Below are 13,877 nucleotides of genomic sequence, written 5' to 3' on the forward strand. Positions count from 1 at the left end.
GAGGCACTGGGTCCCATTTTTCAGAGTCTTTGGTATATGACCCGGCCGGGGATCGAACCCCAGCCTCCCAGTCCCAGGGGCGGACACTCTAACCACAAGGCCACTGATCTGGTGTGTGATGATGATGATGATGTGCCGTGGCGTAAAGCAGTGGTTTATATCGACCTTTTTTCATATCAATCGAGGTCCATTATCTACTCGGCGTGCGATCTATACGGACCGCCATTTGATGACATTTAGACTCAACTCAAATCATTATAGCTGATGGGCACCACCTGGAACCCCCCCAAGGACCACTGGTCGAAAACTACTGGTGTAAAGTAACATTTACTACATTTACTCAAATACCTTTAAGTACAACATTTCTGTACTCTCACTACACTCCACTAGTATGTAGCGGAGCAGGGTAGCGAGTCGTCAGAAGTCTGAGTCGTCTGTGCTTGTAGTCGTCTGGCCTCAACAAGTAAATTTCACTCATGGACTCTCTCTCTCTCTCTCTCTCTCTTCCTCAGACATCATCCGTCAGCCCTCCGAAGATGAGATCATCAAGTTGGCCCCTCCCCCTAAAAAAGTGTGAGGTCCCGCGCGCGCAAGGTCCCCAACCTTTGCACTTTGTGTGACCCCCTCACAGCAGCACCACCACCACCACCACCCCTGACACTCCAACCAACCAACTAACCGACAGAATGACCGACGAATAAACCAACCCACCCACCCACCCGCCGAACATCTCAGCCCCGCCTTCCTCATCATCACCGCCGGGCCACACCCCCTCGCCAGTTCCTCGCCAATCCTCTCCGCCGCCCGCCGCCCGCACGGCACCACCGTGCCACAACAGGCCACGTACCGCCCTCCAAAAAAAAATAAGAAAAGAAAAAAGAACGATCTAATCGGATCGCAAGTGATATTTTCATCATCGACCTCAGCTCCTAGAGAAAGGGTATAGCGGAGAGAGAGAGAGAGAGAGAGAGAGAGAGCTGCCGGGAAGAAAACCAAGTGGAAGACCTGGGAAAATGGACAGATGAGTGAGAGAGAAAGAAGGAGGAGAAAGCCTCTTCTTGTTCTCAAAAGCTATATGGTTCAGTTTCACAAACAGGAGCATTTTTGTAGAAGGGTATAATAATCTGCAATGTTGTGGTCATGGTCATCATTTGTAGTCTTATTTTAGTATGGTAAATCTGCAGTCTGCAAGCGATGTTGGGACTTGTATAATGTTGCGTTTACTCGAGTGCATCGTGGTGTGAAAGTGTCGGCATAATTTGCGAGAGTTTGTGCGTGTACGTGTGTGTGAGTATGTGTGTGACGTGTGAGTGTCTGTGTGCTGACCATGCAACACATCAAGTTACTTCTGACCAACCATCTGTTAGAAAGACTCAGCGGTTATATGCACTGTTAAACCACTGAAGAACTGTCACAGTTAGCTTACGGGCCCCATCTCGCCTTATACCCTTTATAACGCTTTTTGGCTTTTTGTTTTACTTATCTTTTTTTCCAATTTTTCAACTAGCCAATATGCAAGCTCATGTCAATGTATAGATCGGCTGTTTGAACTATTTTAACAAATGATTTTCAAAATAGTAAAAGGCAAGATAGGGCCCGATGTCTCTATCCCTTTACACTTATGAGACCCATGTATCGTCATCTGCTTAGACTAATGGCCTAAGTCCTTTTTTGAGGAACATTATTGGCCTAAAAGTCAGCTCCTCAAAGTCCTAATTGAAAAGGATCATGCTGATCCTGCCTCTTTATTTCGTTTTTTGTCCCAAGTCACATGGTTTTGTGATTTAAGCAAAAAAAAAAGAAAAGAAAAGCCTAAATCAGGAGTAAGTTAGGTAAATTGGCCTAAGTCAGGCTGTCTAATCCTATTTAGTCCTCTTAAGTTACATAACTGGCAGACAGTGTTATTTTTGATAGTCATAAATTGTTATAAACGTTTTTTGGTAAAATATCATATAGTTTTGTTTTGGATCCTTTTTCTTTTTTGTCCTGAAAAACTTGAAAAAAAATGACCTAGGCCATTAGTTTAAGAAGGTGACGGGCGGTATAAATCCTCGCACGATGGTGTCGCGTGCCGTAAACTAGACGATTTACAAGCTCACACAACATGCTTTGTGAGCTTGTAAATCTGCTATTTTTGCCCGTCATATAACTGAAGCGCAAACTATGCTTTGTTCAGATAAAAGTCAAGAAACCACAATTCCAAGCAACAAATAAATAAATACATTTAAGATTTTCATAGGACTAGCCACTACTTGCCTTTTGACTATGGAATTGCGTATCAGTATTTCTATGCTTACAGTGAAAGGCCACTGTCAATGTAAGGACGACCCAGACTGCATAGATTTATTGTTTATTTTTTTAGGTGGAGGGGTGTCCTGTGGACCAGTAAAGAAAAAAAAAACAAGATACAATTCTACTATACTACTATGCCAGAGATGTAAATATATAATATAATATTTAAAAGAATATTCACAGAATAATATATTTACCAATATGTTCCACATAGAGAACACTCTGGCCTGCAATTTGCAACCCATTTCGGCTTACTCTCGCCAGCTTGGGTTTTCATTTAGAAACTGTAATAAAGCATAGAATGGCTAATGTAATTTAAGACGTATTCTAATCCAATTTGACCTTGACCTGACATGAGACAATTTCCACTGCTCTTAAAATTAATGCAATTTGGGTCTACGAGACAATGTACTTAACAGTCATTTTTGATGCAGCGCGAGTTAATATCAACACATTGGTGACAGTACGTGTGCTATCAATATCATCAAAATTATGTCGACAGGCGTTGAAAAATGTCAATAGAAAAGAGTGTATGTCCATGTAGGCCTACTACTCTGGACTATATTATATCAGAACATGCAAGACCATATCTATGAAAGTATACCACACTTCTTTTATTTTTATTTGACTGAGTTTTAGAAAAATGTGTACAAGTGGCTGATTAAAGACACAAACACTAAACACACCCAATGCTATCGACGACTATAGAAAACTGAAAAAGGGGGTGGGACTAAGGCTTCAACCAAGGACAGAAAATAAGTGACCATACACAAGATAACCTTTAATATACATAAAGTAGTGTGTGTGTGTGTGTGTGTGTGTGTGTGTGTGTGTGTGGGGCTCATAACACCCACTTCAGCCGTTCATATTTACTAGAAAAGAGACTCTTATGCCCTGTGCATACAGGTGCATTTTGAACCGTCACAGCCACGATACACCAACCAACACACTAGCTGGCAAGACTGTTGAAACGAGCACTTAATTAACCACTTCAGCCCGAGTCCCGGCGTCCATATTGTGGGTTAAAGCTTTCCCCCGGAAAATAGACAAGAATACAGATAGATAGATCTGTATATGCTTGTCGACGGGCTATTCTCAGCAAAATCTCTCCCCTGCACAATAACATAAATGTTTAAATACACTAGCACAGAGCCCAGAGGGACTCCGCTCAACCATACTAGGGGCGTAAGTGGTTTAAGTGAAAACACTGTGTCTACTTTCACCCCCCCACGGCAAAGCCTTATCAAACGCATATCCTGTTCAATCTGAACCCAACTGCGAGCGAGGGCTGTGTGTGCGTCTGCCATTGCAACCCGACACAAATAATCACTAGGGGCGCACTAGATTTTTGAACCACAACGCACCGAATGCTCTGAATAAACAAACGACAAGAGGACACACCCGGTGCGCTCAGTGCGAATTTCCGAACGCACCTTTGGCGTGTCGTGTGCAGAATGCAAAGTAATGTAATTCTGCTTCTTCTAAAACGGTGATAATTTAATGGCACCTTCTCATGTTTGTGTCCGTTAATACTGTCGGATCAAAAACGAAAAGAAAAAAGAAAAACAATAACAAAATAAATCTATTTTAGCAATCATTTGAACTCCGTTAATGTGAACACATCTCCCTCCCTCCGCTGTCCGCATGTCTAGTACACCACACCTGTGCCCTCCCTCCTCCACCCTAATCCCAGTGCCAATGACCAGAAGACTTTTAATTTCGATCACAGGTTGCAGTGATCTCTCTCTCTCTCTCTCTTTTTTTGTTTTGTTTTATTGCTCGCCGTATATATATCGTGGTGTTGTGGATTGAGTTGTGTATCCTATGCATATGCAGTCTGGACATGGTTGGGCATGTAAATATGTTGACTCTTCTACCTAGAACAAGTGGTTCAGAGGCTGGTTATGCCCGACCCAAAAGGTTGACCTTCCACATGAAGTCGCGGGCAGCACCAGTACACTAGATCGACACGACATTCCCTGTGGAGAAGGTGGCAAACCGACCCAGTTCCCAAAAAAACATATCGCTCAAGAAACGCAGGTTTAGATTATCTCGCCAATCTCGGTATAGACCTTCAGATTGTTATGGTCTCATTTGATTTGGTTCAGGGCATAACCTTTTTCAGCCCTCGTGTTTTTTTGTCGGTGTCTTAAAGTGGTGTTGGACCAATCAGTTGTATTCTGAGTGAAAATGAAAGGATTTATGTCCAAAACGCCAATACTGTACATCCTTACCCGAAGTACATTGCATTTAAGGCTTTGAAGATACGGATCATTACTGCATCTAAACATGGTTACTATTAAGTATTATTAACCCATTCTGACCGGGCACCCATTTTGGTGTTGGCATCATGTTATGCTTTACCTATTGAAAAATAGCAGATCTACAAGCTCATATCGCGCCACCGAGTGGCGCGCTATGAGCTTGTAGGTCTGTTATTTTTGAAAAATTCGAAGAACGACTGACATTTTTAGAATCTGATCTCAGGTCAGAATGGGTTCATCAGACCAGTGTGTGTCCAGTGGAAACCTCGTATGAATCTGATCTCAGGTCAGAATGGGTTAAGATCTTTAGGATAAATAATAATCTCATTAATAACCTGACCCAGACCTCAAACAACACATTTCAACCCGGTGTATTCTGTATCATTTTGGAGCCAGACTCTTCAATTTCATCTCGGACACTTAAATCTTTCGGTTCTTCAGTGTTGTAGTGATGGAATTATAATACTCCCTCGCCCGGCCAGACCCTTAAACGCGAAGCGGTGAGCGATATTACACGCAACCCTTGAGTCTAATTACGTCGTCGATTATATAGACGTCGTTCAAGAGGTATAGGGTGGCTATACTTACTGCTATGACCTGTGGGTAATAATGGCCTTCTAACGTTTCCCGGAGGATTCGCGCGTTGACTTTAAATGCTGAATCGGCCCATATGGCCTGCTATACACAGTGCTCGCCGTTTTCCTTTTTAAATGGGTGCAAAATGGTTCTGTCAACCCGAAAGTTGAAAGTCATTTCGTATACGTCTTATGTATTGTACGTGAGTGTGCAGTTATTTTTTTTTTTTTTCTTCTTTTTAATTTCAAGTGCTTCTTGAATGTCAACATGTGAATTGTGACCAAGTGATGTTCTTTATTATTATTTTTGTTCCAATTTTGGATCGTTTCCGAGTCTCAGTTGCTAATCTCATTAGTGGCGGCGTGGGAGGTCTGACAATAGGGTTGAAAAACAAGAGGCAAAATAAACAAAAAATCTAATAAAAGCTACTTACATTTATTCCGCCGCGTGTCTCAAAATATTCACATAAAATGTGAATATTTTCTTGGGGGACCAAAGTTTGGCCTTTTTGTTGTTGTGTATACAGTTGCAGCATCAGTTTGTGGAGTATCTACCATTGCTGTAAACCCTAACACATCTATTGTTTTTATTTCTACTTGTTTTGATCATTATTCTTTCATCGACAGACACTATCCGTGGCACAACCTGTCTGACTTTAGTGCTACAAGGATGTGTGTTTTTCAGTGTTTGCTCTGTCAAAGGTTTTAACCTACAACGCAGTATGTTTAGCAATTTGGACGAGTAAAAAAAAAAAGTCATGAACAACATAAAAACATTAGCATTGCTTGGCTTTTCCTGTGGCCATCAGCACATAATATATGAACATATCAGTCGCAAATGATGTCAAATTTGGATATCCATGTACTGAGTACATATGAACTTAGTAAATGCTGCAAAGATATAAAACTACTAAAACTTTATATTTATGATTATTATCTCAGTATACTCAAGAAAGATATATAGAAGAGCATAAAGTAAAAAAAGAAAAAAGAAAGAAAGAAAGGGCATACAATGTATATTGTTATAGTCTACACAGCATGGTTCGTTACAGTTTAGATTCTAGTAGTGTGTCTTCTTGAGTTTTCCCTTATAAGACTGTAGCTTATTTCTTTTTCTGTCAATTTACCGGTTATGTTGTACATAATGTAATGTGAATATATCATTGGTTTGTTTTGTTTTTTTTGTAACTTTAATTTATTCCATGCCTATATATTATTATTTCTTTGTTTTGTTTTTTTATCTATCCTGACTATATGTTTACTAACTGGAAACAAATTGTGGGAATGATCTGAAATGCGTAGCTTATATCAAATTTGAAGTTGATACCAACAATGACCATGGATAAATTGTTATATCATTGCTGTCGGGCAGAAAACAGACTTATACAAACTCATTGTAGATACACTAACGAGCTCACAAAGCGTTGCATCCTGACAGTATACTGTCAAAGTATAAGTAAGTATAAAACAGGGCATACATTTTCTGCCCAACAGCGACGATATATAATTCCTGCAATTTCCTTTGCATTCATACAGTATATGTATTTTTTCAAGTCTCGGCTTGGGACAATGACTTAAACTTAAAGAAGAAAAACAACACATAGGAGAATGTATTATTCATGTTGTGGTATCGCTGCTTATACCATAAGAGTATACGTTTCTTGTGTTTTTCTATTATACTTTACTCTTTAGCTCAGCTGACATGTCATTGTCAACATGTGATAGCAGTGGTCACAGAATCCACCGATCAGACACATACAAATTGGCAACAGCTGGCTTGCCTATTAGCAGACATTTGTTTTTTTTCCCTTTATCAAGCTATATCGCTAAACATATAATCGGTGTTGAGTTGAGTTTTGGGAGGGCACGGATAGAGAGAAAGAGAGGGAGGAGAGAGAGAGAGAAAAGTAAAGCCCGCGGTATGTTTGTCATACAATAGTGTCACATATGTCGCGTGGCGGGTGTGAGCTTAATTGTATCGAACGGTAGGTCGGATGTTTTCGGCCGTATGGCAAAGTATACAATAACTGCTATGAGTGTTGACTAGTGTAGTGGGGAAAAAAAGATAGTCAAGAATCGTGAAGGAACAGCATAGTTTTTAAAACGTTAAATTAGAGATGTGACCATGGGAAGTCGACTGTGTTTTACGCATCTTGGCCTTTGGGAGTTGTAGCCATTTTGGGGGAATAATGGTCTCTCAACATGGCAGGGAACGATGCGTCGCACTCGCTGTGTCTGTCGTTTTGAATGTGGCAGGTCTTGCACAACATGCTGTATACAACTTGGAGGTTTTGGGTTGTTAATGAAAAACGTGTTTTGGATTTTGTGAAGTTGGATGGTCGTGAGGATGCTGGAATGTGTGACGTTTTCAGGCATGTGGGCTTCTGATTTTGCACCTTTGCCACGGTTCCCCCTTTTTACCCATAGGGCAAAGAGTGAGTGATGGAATGTTAATTATATTTTAAAACTGAGCATAATTATGCTTATTAACCATAATCACTGCACCCCCTGGAGCTATGGCAAAATGTGAAATTGTTTTCTTTTCCTTTTGACAATTAAAGTTTACATTTTATGTACGAAATATCAGGCTTTCACTACGGTGGGGGGGGCACTTGCAAACTGCTGAGTGGGGTTGGAGGGAGGGTTGACATTGAAGATCATCACATTGTAAGATATGTGTATTAAATAATTCCTATTTCAGATGTTCTCAAGACCGTTTCGGCCAAGTTGATCATTTACTAAAGTGCAGATTTATTTTTGGTTTTGTTTCATTTTTCTTTTGGTTTTGTCCTTTGCAGTAGTAGACTATAGCGGCCATTTTGAAGTATCGTGTTTTGAGTGCGCAAGTCTGGTTAATCTGATAATCGTTACTGAAGTGATGTGCTTTAATGTCACTGTGAGTTTTAGCAAAGTTTCAGCGTGAATTTTAAAGAAGAAGAAGAAGAAAAAGAAACATTCCCGTGCTTTGGTTTTAGGATTATTCTAGTATTATGTATAGCCATTCGACAATTTAATTTACCACAAAAGAGCCTTGTAGATTAAAGAGGGATTTCCACAGAAGGTTTCAGGACCTTAATTCCCAGCCGTTTTATTTAGATGAATATGCGTAACGGTGGACATACTGCAGTTTTCTTTGGGTATATGGGTAACAGCAATAGGCTACAAAGTACAGAGTGAAACATCTTTTCAAATAGCTCTCGGCAACCACATGTTTGAAAGCAACATGACCACAGACACTCTTTAGGCAATATGTTGCCTCACATGATCGCCCCATGCCCAGATTGCATGTGTTTCACTGCCTTAAGGGTCAGTTAGTGGGTCCGCGTTTTCTCTCTATTTCTCTGACTGTAGCCTAGTCTTTGTGTCCGTTTGCAAACATTGTTACGACTTTGCACGGTATTCCGGGAAACGAGTTTGGTTGTGCTATATGCTGTTATGTTGTACCATGCATTCATCAATGTAAACCCTTAAGAGGTGCACCAGTAAATGAACACTAGTATAACGTTGACAAATGCAGTGCACACGTTCAAATAGTTTTTGATCTAATCACATTGTCTGCGATAAAAGAGAGAAAGAGGGTGGGGTGGGGGTGCACTCTCTTTAACAATAATACATATAGCAAAGAGTGTCATCAGTAAGCCCACTTTTACATTTAACTTACACAATGTAATCCTCTGGATGCCATGGACTTGATGCTGTTTTTCCATTGACCGGATTAGAATTAAAAAAATCAAGAATTACTTTACAGCAACTGCAACAGAACATGGTATTGAGATGTGTATCGTTAAATAAATCCAGACGTGGCTTTTTTGTGGGGGTGGGCCGGGGGGGGGGGGGGGGGGGGGGTCATGATTTAAATGAGACCAAACTGAAATGATGCCATTTTGTCATTGTGCTAAAATGAATATAAAAATATTATATTATATATTAAAGTATATTTGCTAACCTATACGCGAGTTGCCTGGGGTGATCTTGTTTCTGTCCATGAGCCACACTACAATCATGCATGCTTATGCTGCAGGCAAACTATTGATGAGATGTGTATATAACCCATTAAAACCAGGAAAGCGTCTGTGTCATTTTAGATTCTATAAACTCTTAGGATTTAGAAGGCATTTTTCAACCTCTTATATTCTAACGTTTTGTTTTTTTCCCCGTAATTTAATGGCAATGATGGAAAACGTGCTCACATGTTTTACTTAAGTAAAAGTATCAATACTGCAATAATCTGTAATATAAATTCCCTATTATGAATGTAGCCTACCGTAGTAAAAAAGTCCATCAACATGTACTTAAAGTACTCATTATGTAGCATGTCCTGTTTCACAAGTTCTAATGTGAAAAATGTCTAAAATAATCTTTAGAAAATAGCAGATATACAAGCTCACAATGTGTCGCATTGCGACGCATTGTGGGCTTGTAGATCGGCTATTTTCAAAAGGCCAAAATGTATACAGTACTTGAGTAAATTTATGACTTTACACCACAGGTAATATCTTATAGAAGACAGTACAAGATAATACTGTATAGAAATGCAGGCATAAGCCCTGAAATATTAAATATATTTGTGACAATTCACAAGTATGCACGCACGCACACACACACACACACACACACACACACACACACACACACACACACACATTGTTACATCAAAATCAATACAGAATCCTTAACGACAACACAAACACATGTGCCTGCAGTATTATGTATTGTTGCATTTTTAAGACTTCTTTTTTTTTAGACTTTAAGGCATGCTTTTTTGTATCATTCTTTGCCTTCCAAAGTGTCCTATACTGCCACAAACAAGCGGTCCACAATCATGTCCAATGACAGATAAGAGTGATTGGTACAATCTGACATGACACAGAAGTCAAACAGCAGGCTGCGGCTAAGCCTCTATTGATCCTCAGTATAATTCAGGGGGAGTCAACAACAATCTGCAGGGAGGCAGATTGTATATACTTGATATAAAAGAGCAACAGAGAGCTTCTATACGGATCCCCAGAAACTGATCAAATTATATCTTCGATCCAAATTGCAAGATGAACCCTTCATTTTATCTCGTCGTGTTGCTGGCCTGTGGACTAACTTTGGTGCCCGGAGGCTTAGGCCAGCAGCCAGACCCAGACCCGGACGATACACCGTTAACCGAACAACAAATATTGGACAGAAACGCGGCGTGGAAGCTTAACATCGGCCAATTGCTGGACGAGTATTTCAGACTGACGGAAAGAGTGCGAAATCTGGAAGAACTCGTGGAGAACTTGAGCAAGCCAAGAGGTTGTTGTTTCAAACCAGATCTGATGGTCTTTTTGTTGCTGTCAGGCAGAAACCTCTCATCTCCATATTCATATTAGAACCCATTCTGACCTGAGATCAGATTCATACGAGGTTTCCACTATAGGACACACACTGGTCTGATGAACCCATTCTGACCTGAGATCAGATTTAAAAAAATGTCAGTCGTTCTTAGATTTTTCAAAAATAGCAGACCTACAAGCTCGTAGATGAGCTTGTAGATCTGCTATTTTTCAATAGCTAAAGCATAACATGATGCCAACACCAAAATGGGTTCCCGGTCAGAATGGGTTAGATGATCATATACTACATGCGTCTCACGCAAAAGCATCAAAATGTGCTGATCCGTGACAGGGTTTCCGAGCTTGTCGATGTGCTACACTTTTGCTATTTTTTAAATTTGAAACCTCGAAAAGTAACAGTTTTGGACCCGTCGTTACAGAGACGTCTTGTCTAACGTCTTGTCAAGACGTCGGAGAATGCCACAATAATAAGTATACCCAAGGAGTATAGGGTATACTTATTATTCTGGCATTCTCCTTGCAAGCATTGTGTTACTATAGTATGTGTAAAGTGGTACGAAGTAGTGGAAATGCAATTAGAACACGTTGCAAAGAAGTGCGATTAATTAACAAAATATATATATGCAATATATTCACAGTGGCGCGTTATGTTACAATGTAACATTTTATCCACACTTTTTCAATACACCATGGCAAAGAGATATCACCATGATTGTGTTTAACATTATTTAAAATGAACATTTTTCATTTCGCGAAAGCAACGTGACGTGAATGTTTACTTTCTCAACAGTTGCATTCAGCGTGACCGACCCTACGCCTACCATAGCCGGCGATAATGATGCCACGCTCCAGTACAAGACCGTTTTCACCAACATTGGCTCTGACTACGATACAGACACAGGTAATTTCATTGGCTCTGACCGCGATACAGACACAGGTCATTTCATTGGTTCTGACTGCGATACAGACACAGGTAATTTCATTGGCTCTTGACTGCGATACAGACACAGGTCATTTCATTGGTTCTGACTGCGATACAGACACAGGTCATTTCATTGGCTCTGACTGCGATACAGAAACAGGTAATTTCATTGGCTCTTGACTACGATACAAAACACAGGTCATTTCATTAGCTCTTGACTACGATACAGACACAGGTAATTTCATTGGCTCTTGACTACGATACAGACACAGGTCATTTAATTGGCTCTGACTACGATACAGACACAGGTCATTTCATTGGCTCTTGACTACGATACAGACACAGGTAATTTCATTGGCTCTTGACTACGATACAGACACAGGTAATTTCATTGGCTCTTGACTGCGATACAGACACAGGTCATTTCATTGGCTCTGACCGCGATACAGACACAGGTCATTTCATTGGCTCTTGACTGCGATACAGACACAGGTAATTTCATTGGCTCTTGACTGCGATACAGACACAGGTAATTTCATTGGCTCTGACCGCGATACAGACACAGGTCATTTCATTGGCTCTGACCGCGATACAGACACAGGTCATTTCATTGGCTCTGACTGCGATACAGACACAGGTAATTTCATTGGCTCTGACTGCGATACAGACACAGGTCATTTAATTGGCTCTGACCGCGATACAGACACAGGTAATTTCATTGGCTCTTGACTACGATACAGACACAGGTAATTTCATTGGCTCTGACCGCGATACAGACACAGGTCATTTAATTGGCTCTGACTACGATACAGACACAGGTCATTTCATTGGCTCTGACTACGATACAGACACAGGTCATTTCATTGGCTCTGACTGCGATACAGACACAGGTAATTTCATTGGCTCTTGACTACGATACAGACACAGGTCATTTCATTGGCTCTGACTACGATACAGACACAGGTAATTTCATTGGCTCTTGACTACGATACAGACACAGGTAATTTCATTGGCTCTTGACTACGATACAGACACAGGTCATTTCATTGGCTCTGACTGCGATACAGACACAGGTCATTTCATTGGCTCTGACTACGCTACAGACACAGGTCATTTCATTGGCTCTGACTACGCTACAGACACAGGTCATTTCATTGGCTCTGACTGCGATACAGACACAGGTAATTTCATTGGCTCTGACTACGATACAGACACAGGTCATTTCATTGGCTCTTGACTACGATACAGACACAGGTAATTTCATTGGCTCTGACTACGATACAGACACAGGTCATTTCTTTGGCTCTGACCGCGATACAGACACAGGTAATTTCATTGGCTCTTGACTACGATACAGAGACAGGTAATTTCATTGGCTCTTGACTACGATACAGACACAGGTAATTTCATTGGCTCTGACTACGATACAGACACAGGTAATTTCATTGGCTCTTGACTACGATACAGACACAGGTCATTTCATTGGCTCTGACTACGATACAGACACAGGTAATTTCATTGGCTCTGACTGCGATACAGACACAGGTAATTTCATTGGCTCTGACTACGATACAGACACAGGTAATTTCATTGGCTCTTGACTACGATACAGACACAGGTCATTTCATTGGCTCTGACTGCGATACAGACACAGGTCATTTCATTGGCTCTGACTGCGATACAGACACAGGTAATTTCATTGGCTCTTGACTACGATACAGACACAGGTAATTTCATTGGCTCTGACTACGATACAGAGACAGGTAATTTCATTGGCTCTGACTACGATACAGAGACAGGTAATTTCATTGGCTCTGACCGCGATACAGACACAGGTCATTTAATTGGCTCTGACCGCGATACAGACACAGGTCATTTAATTGGCTCTGACCGCGATACAGACACAGGTCATTTAATTGGCTCTGACCGCGATACAGACACAGGTCATTTCATTGGCTCTGACTACGATACAGACACAGGTGGAAAGTAACTAAGTATCATGTGCTCGAATACTGTACTTATAAGTAGGCTACAATTTAGATTTTTTTTTTTCACTTTCTTCAGTATCTATACCCCCAAGTAGAGTATATGAATAGACCTTATTAACAACGTGTTCATCGTCGACATGCAGGCATCTTCTTGGTGGACACGCCGGGCCTGTACTACTTCACGTTCTTCTTTCACACGATGAACCGGAAGTTCGGCCCCCTCACCGGCCTCGAGCTTCGCCTCAACGGCGACGCGAAGGTGAAGAGCGTCGAGCAGGTGGCCGGGGGCGACTACGGCGACAGCGCCGGCAACGCCGTGATCCTGGACCTGGTCGCGGGCGACCGGGTGACGGTGGTCATGAAGCGAGAGATGTGCGTCAAGGACGAGGATTATGTCAACACCTTCACCGGCTTCTTACTACAGCCTCACGTCCCCGAGTATGATTAAGACTTGGACGTGGACTCTGCATGGACACGACATATTAATCATTGCATCAGGCGTACAGTAGAAA

The 13,877-nt window shown here is 41.2% G+C and overlaps 2 protein-coding genes across 2 annotated transcripts in view; both read left to right on the plus strand.

Moving 5' to 3' along the window:
- Positions 1 to 7,705, plus strand: part of pea15 (proliferation and apoptosis adaptor protein 15) — a 57,420-nt gene extending 49,715 nt beyond the window's left edge. Inside the window, 2 exon segments of the mRNA XM_080792958.1 lie at positions 513 to 1,774; positions 1,825 to 7,705. Of these exon segments, the coding sequence (XP_080649084.1) occupies positions 513 to 577 (65 nt within the window). The 3' untranslated portion in view covers positions 578 to 1,774; positions 1,825 to 7,705.
- Positions 7,706 to 10,109: 2,404 nt separating this feature from the next.
- Positions 10,110 to 13,813, plus strand: LOC308335325 (C1q-related factor-like; the record flags this gene model as incomplete). Its single annotated transcript, XM_080792343.1, has 3 exons — positions 10,110 to 10,414; positions 11,246 to 11,356; positions 13,509 to 13,813. Exons 1-3 carry the CDS (start codon positions 10,177 to 10,179, stop codon positions 13,811 to 13,813), a joined length of 654 nt encoding a protein of 217 aa, XP_080648469.1. The 5' UTR covers positions 10,110 to 10,176.
- Positions 13,814 to 13,877: the final 64 nt, after the last annotated feature.

The sequence above is a fragment of the Protomyctophum bolini genome (assembly GCF_963924005.1).
Source record: "Protomyctophum bolini genome assembly, chromosome: 20".
Classification (NCBI taxonomy): domain Eukaryota; kingdom Metazoa; phylum Chordata; class Actinopteri; order Myctophiformes; family Myctophidae; genus Protomyctophum; species Protomyctophum bolini.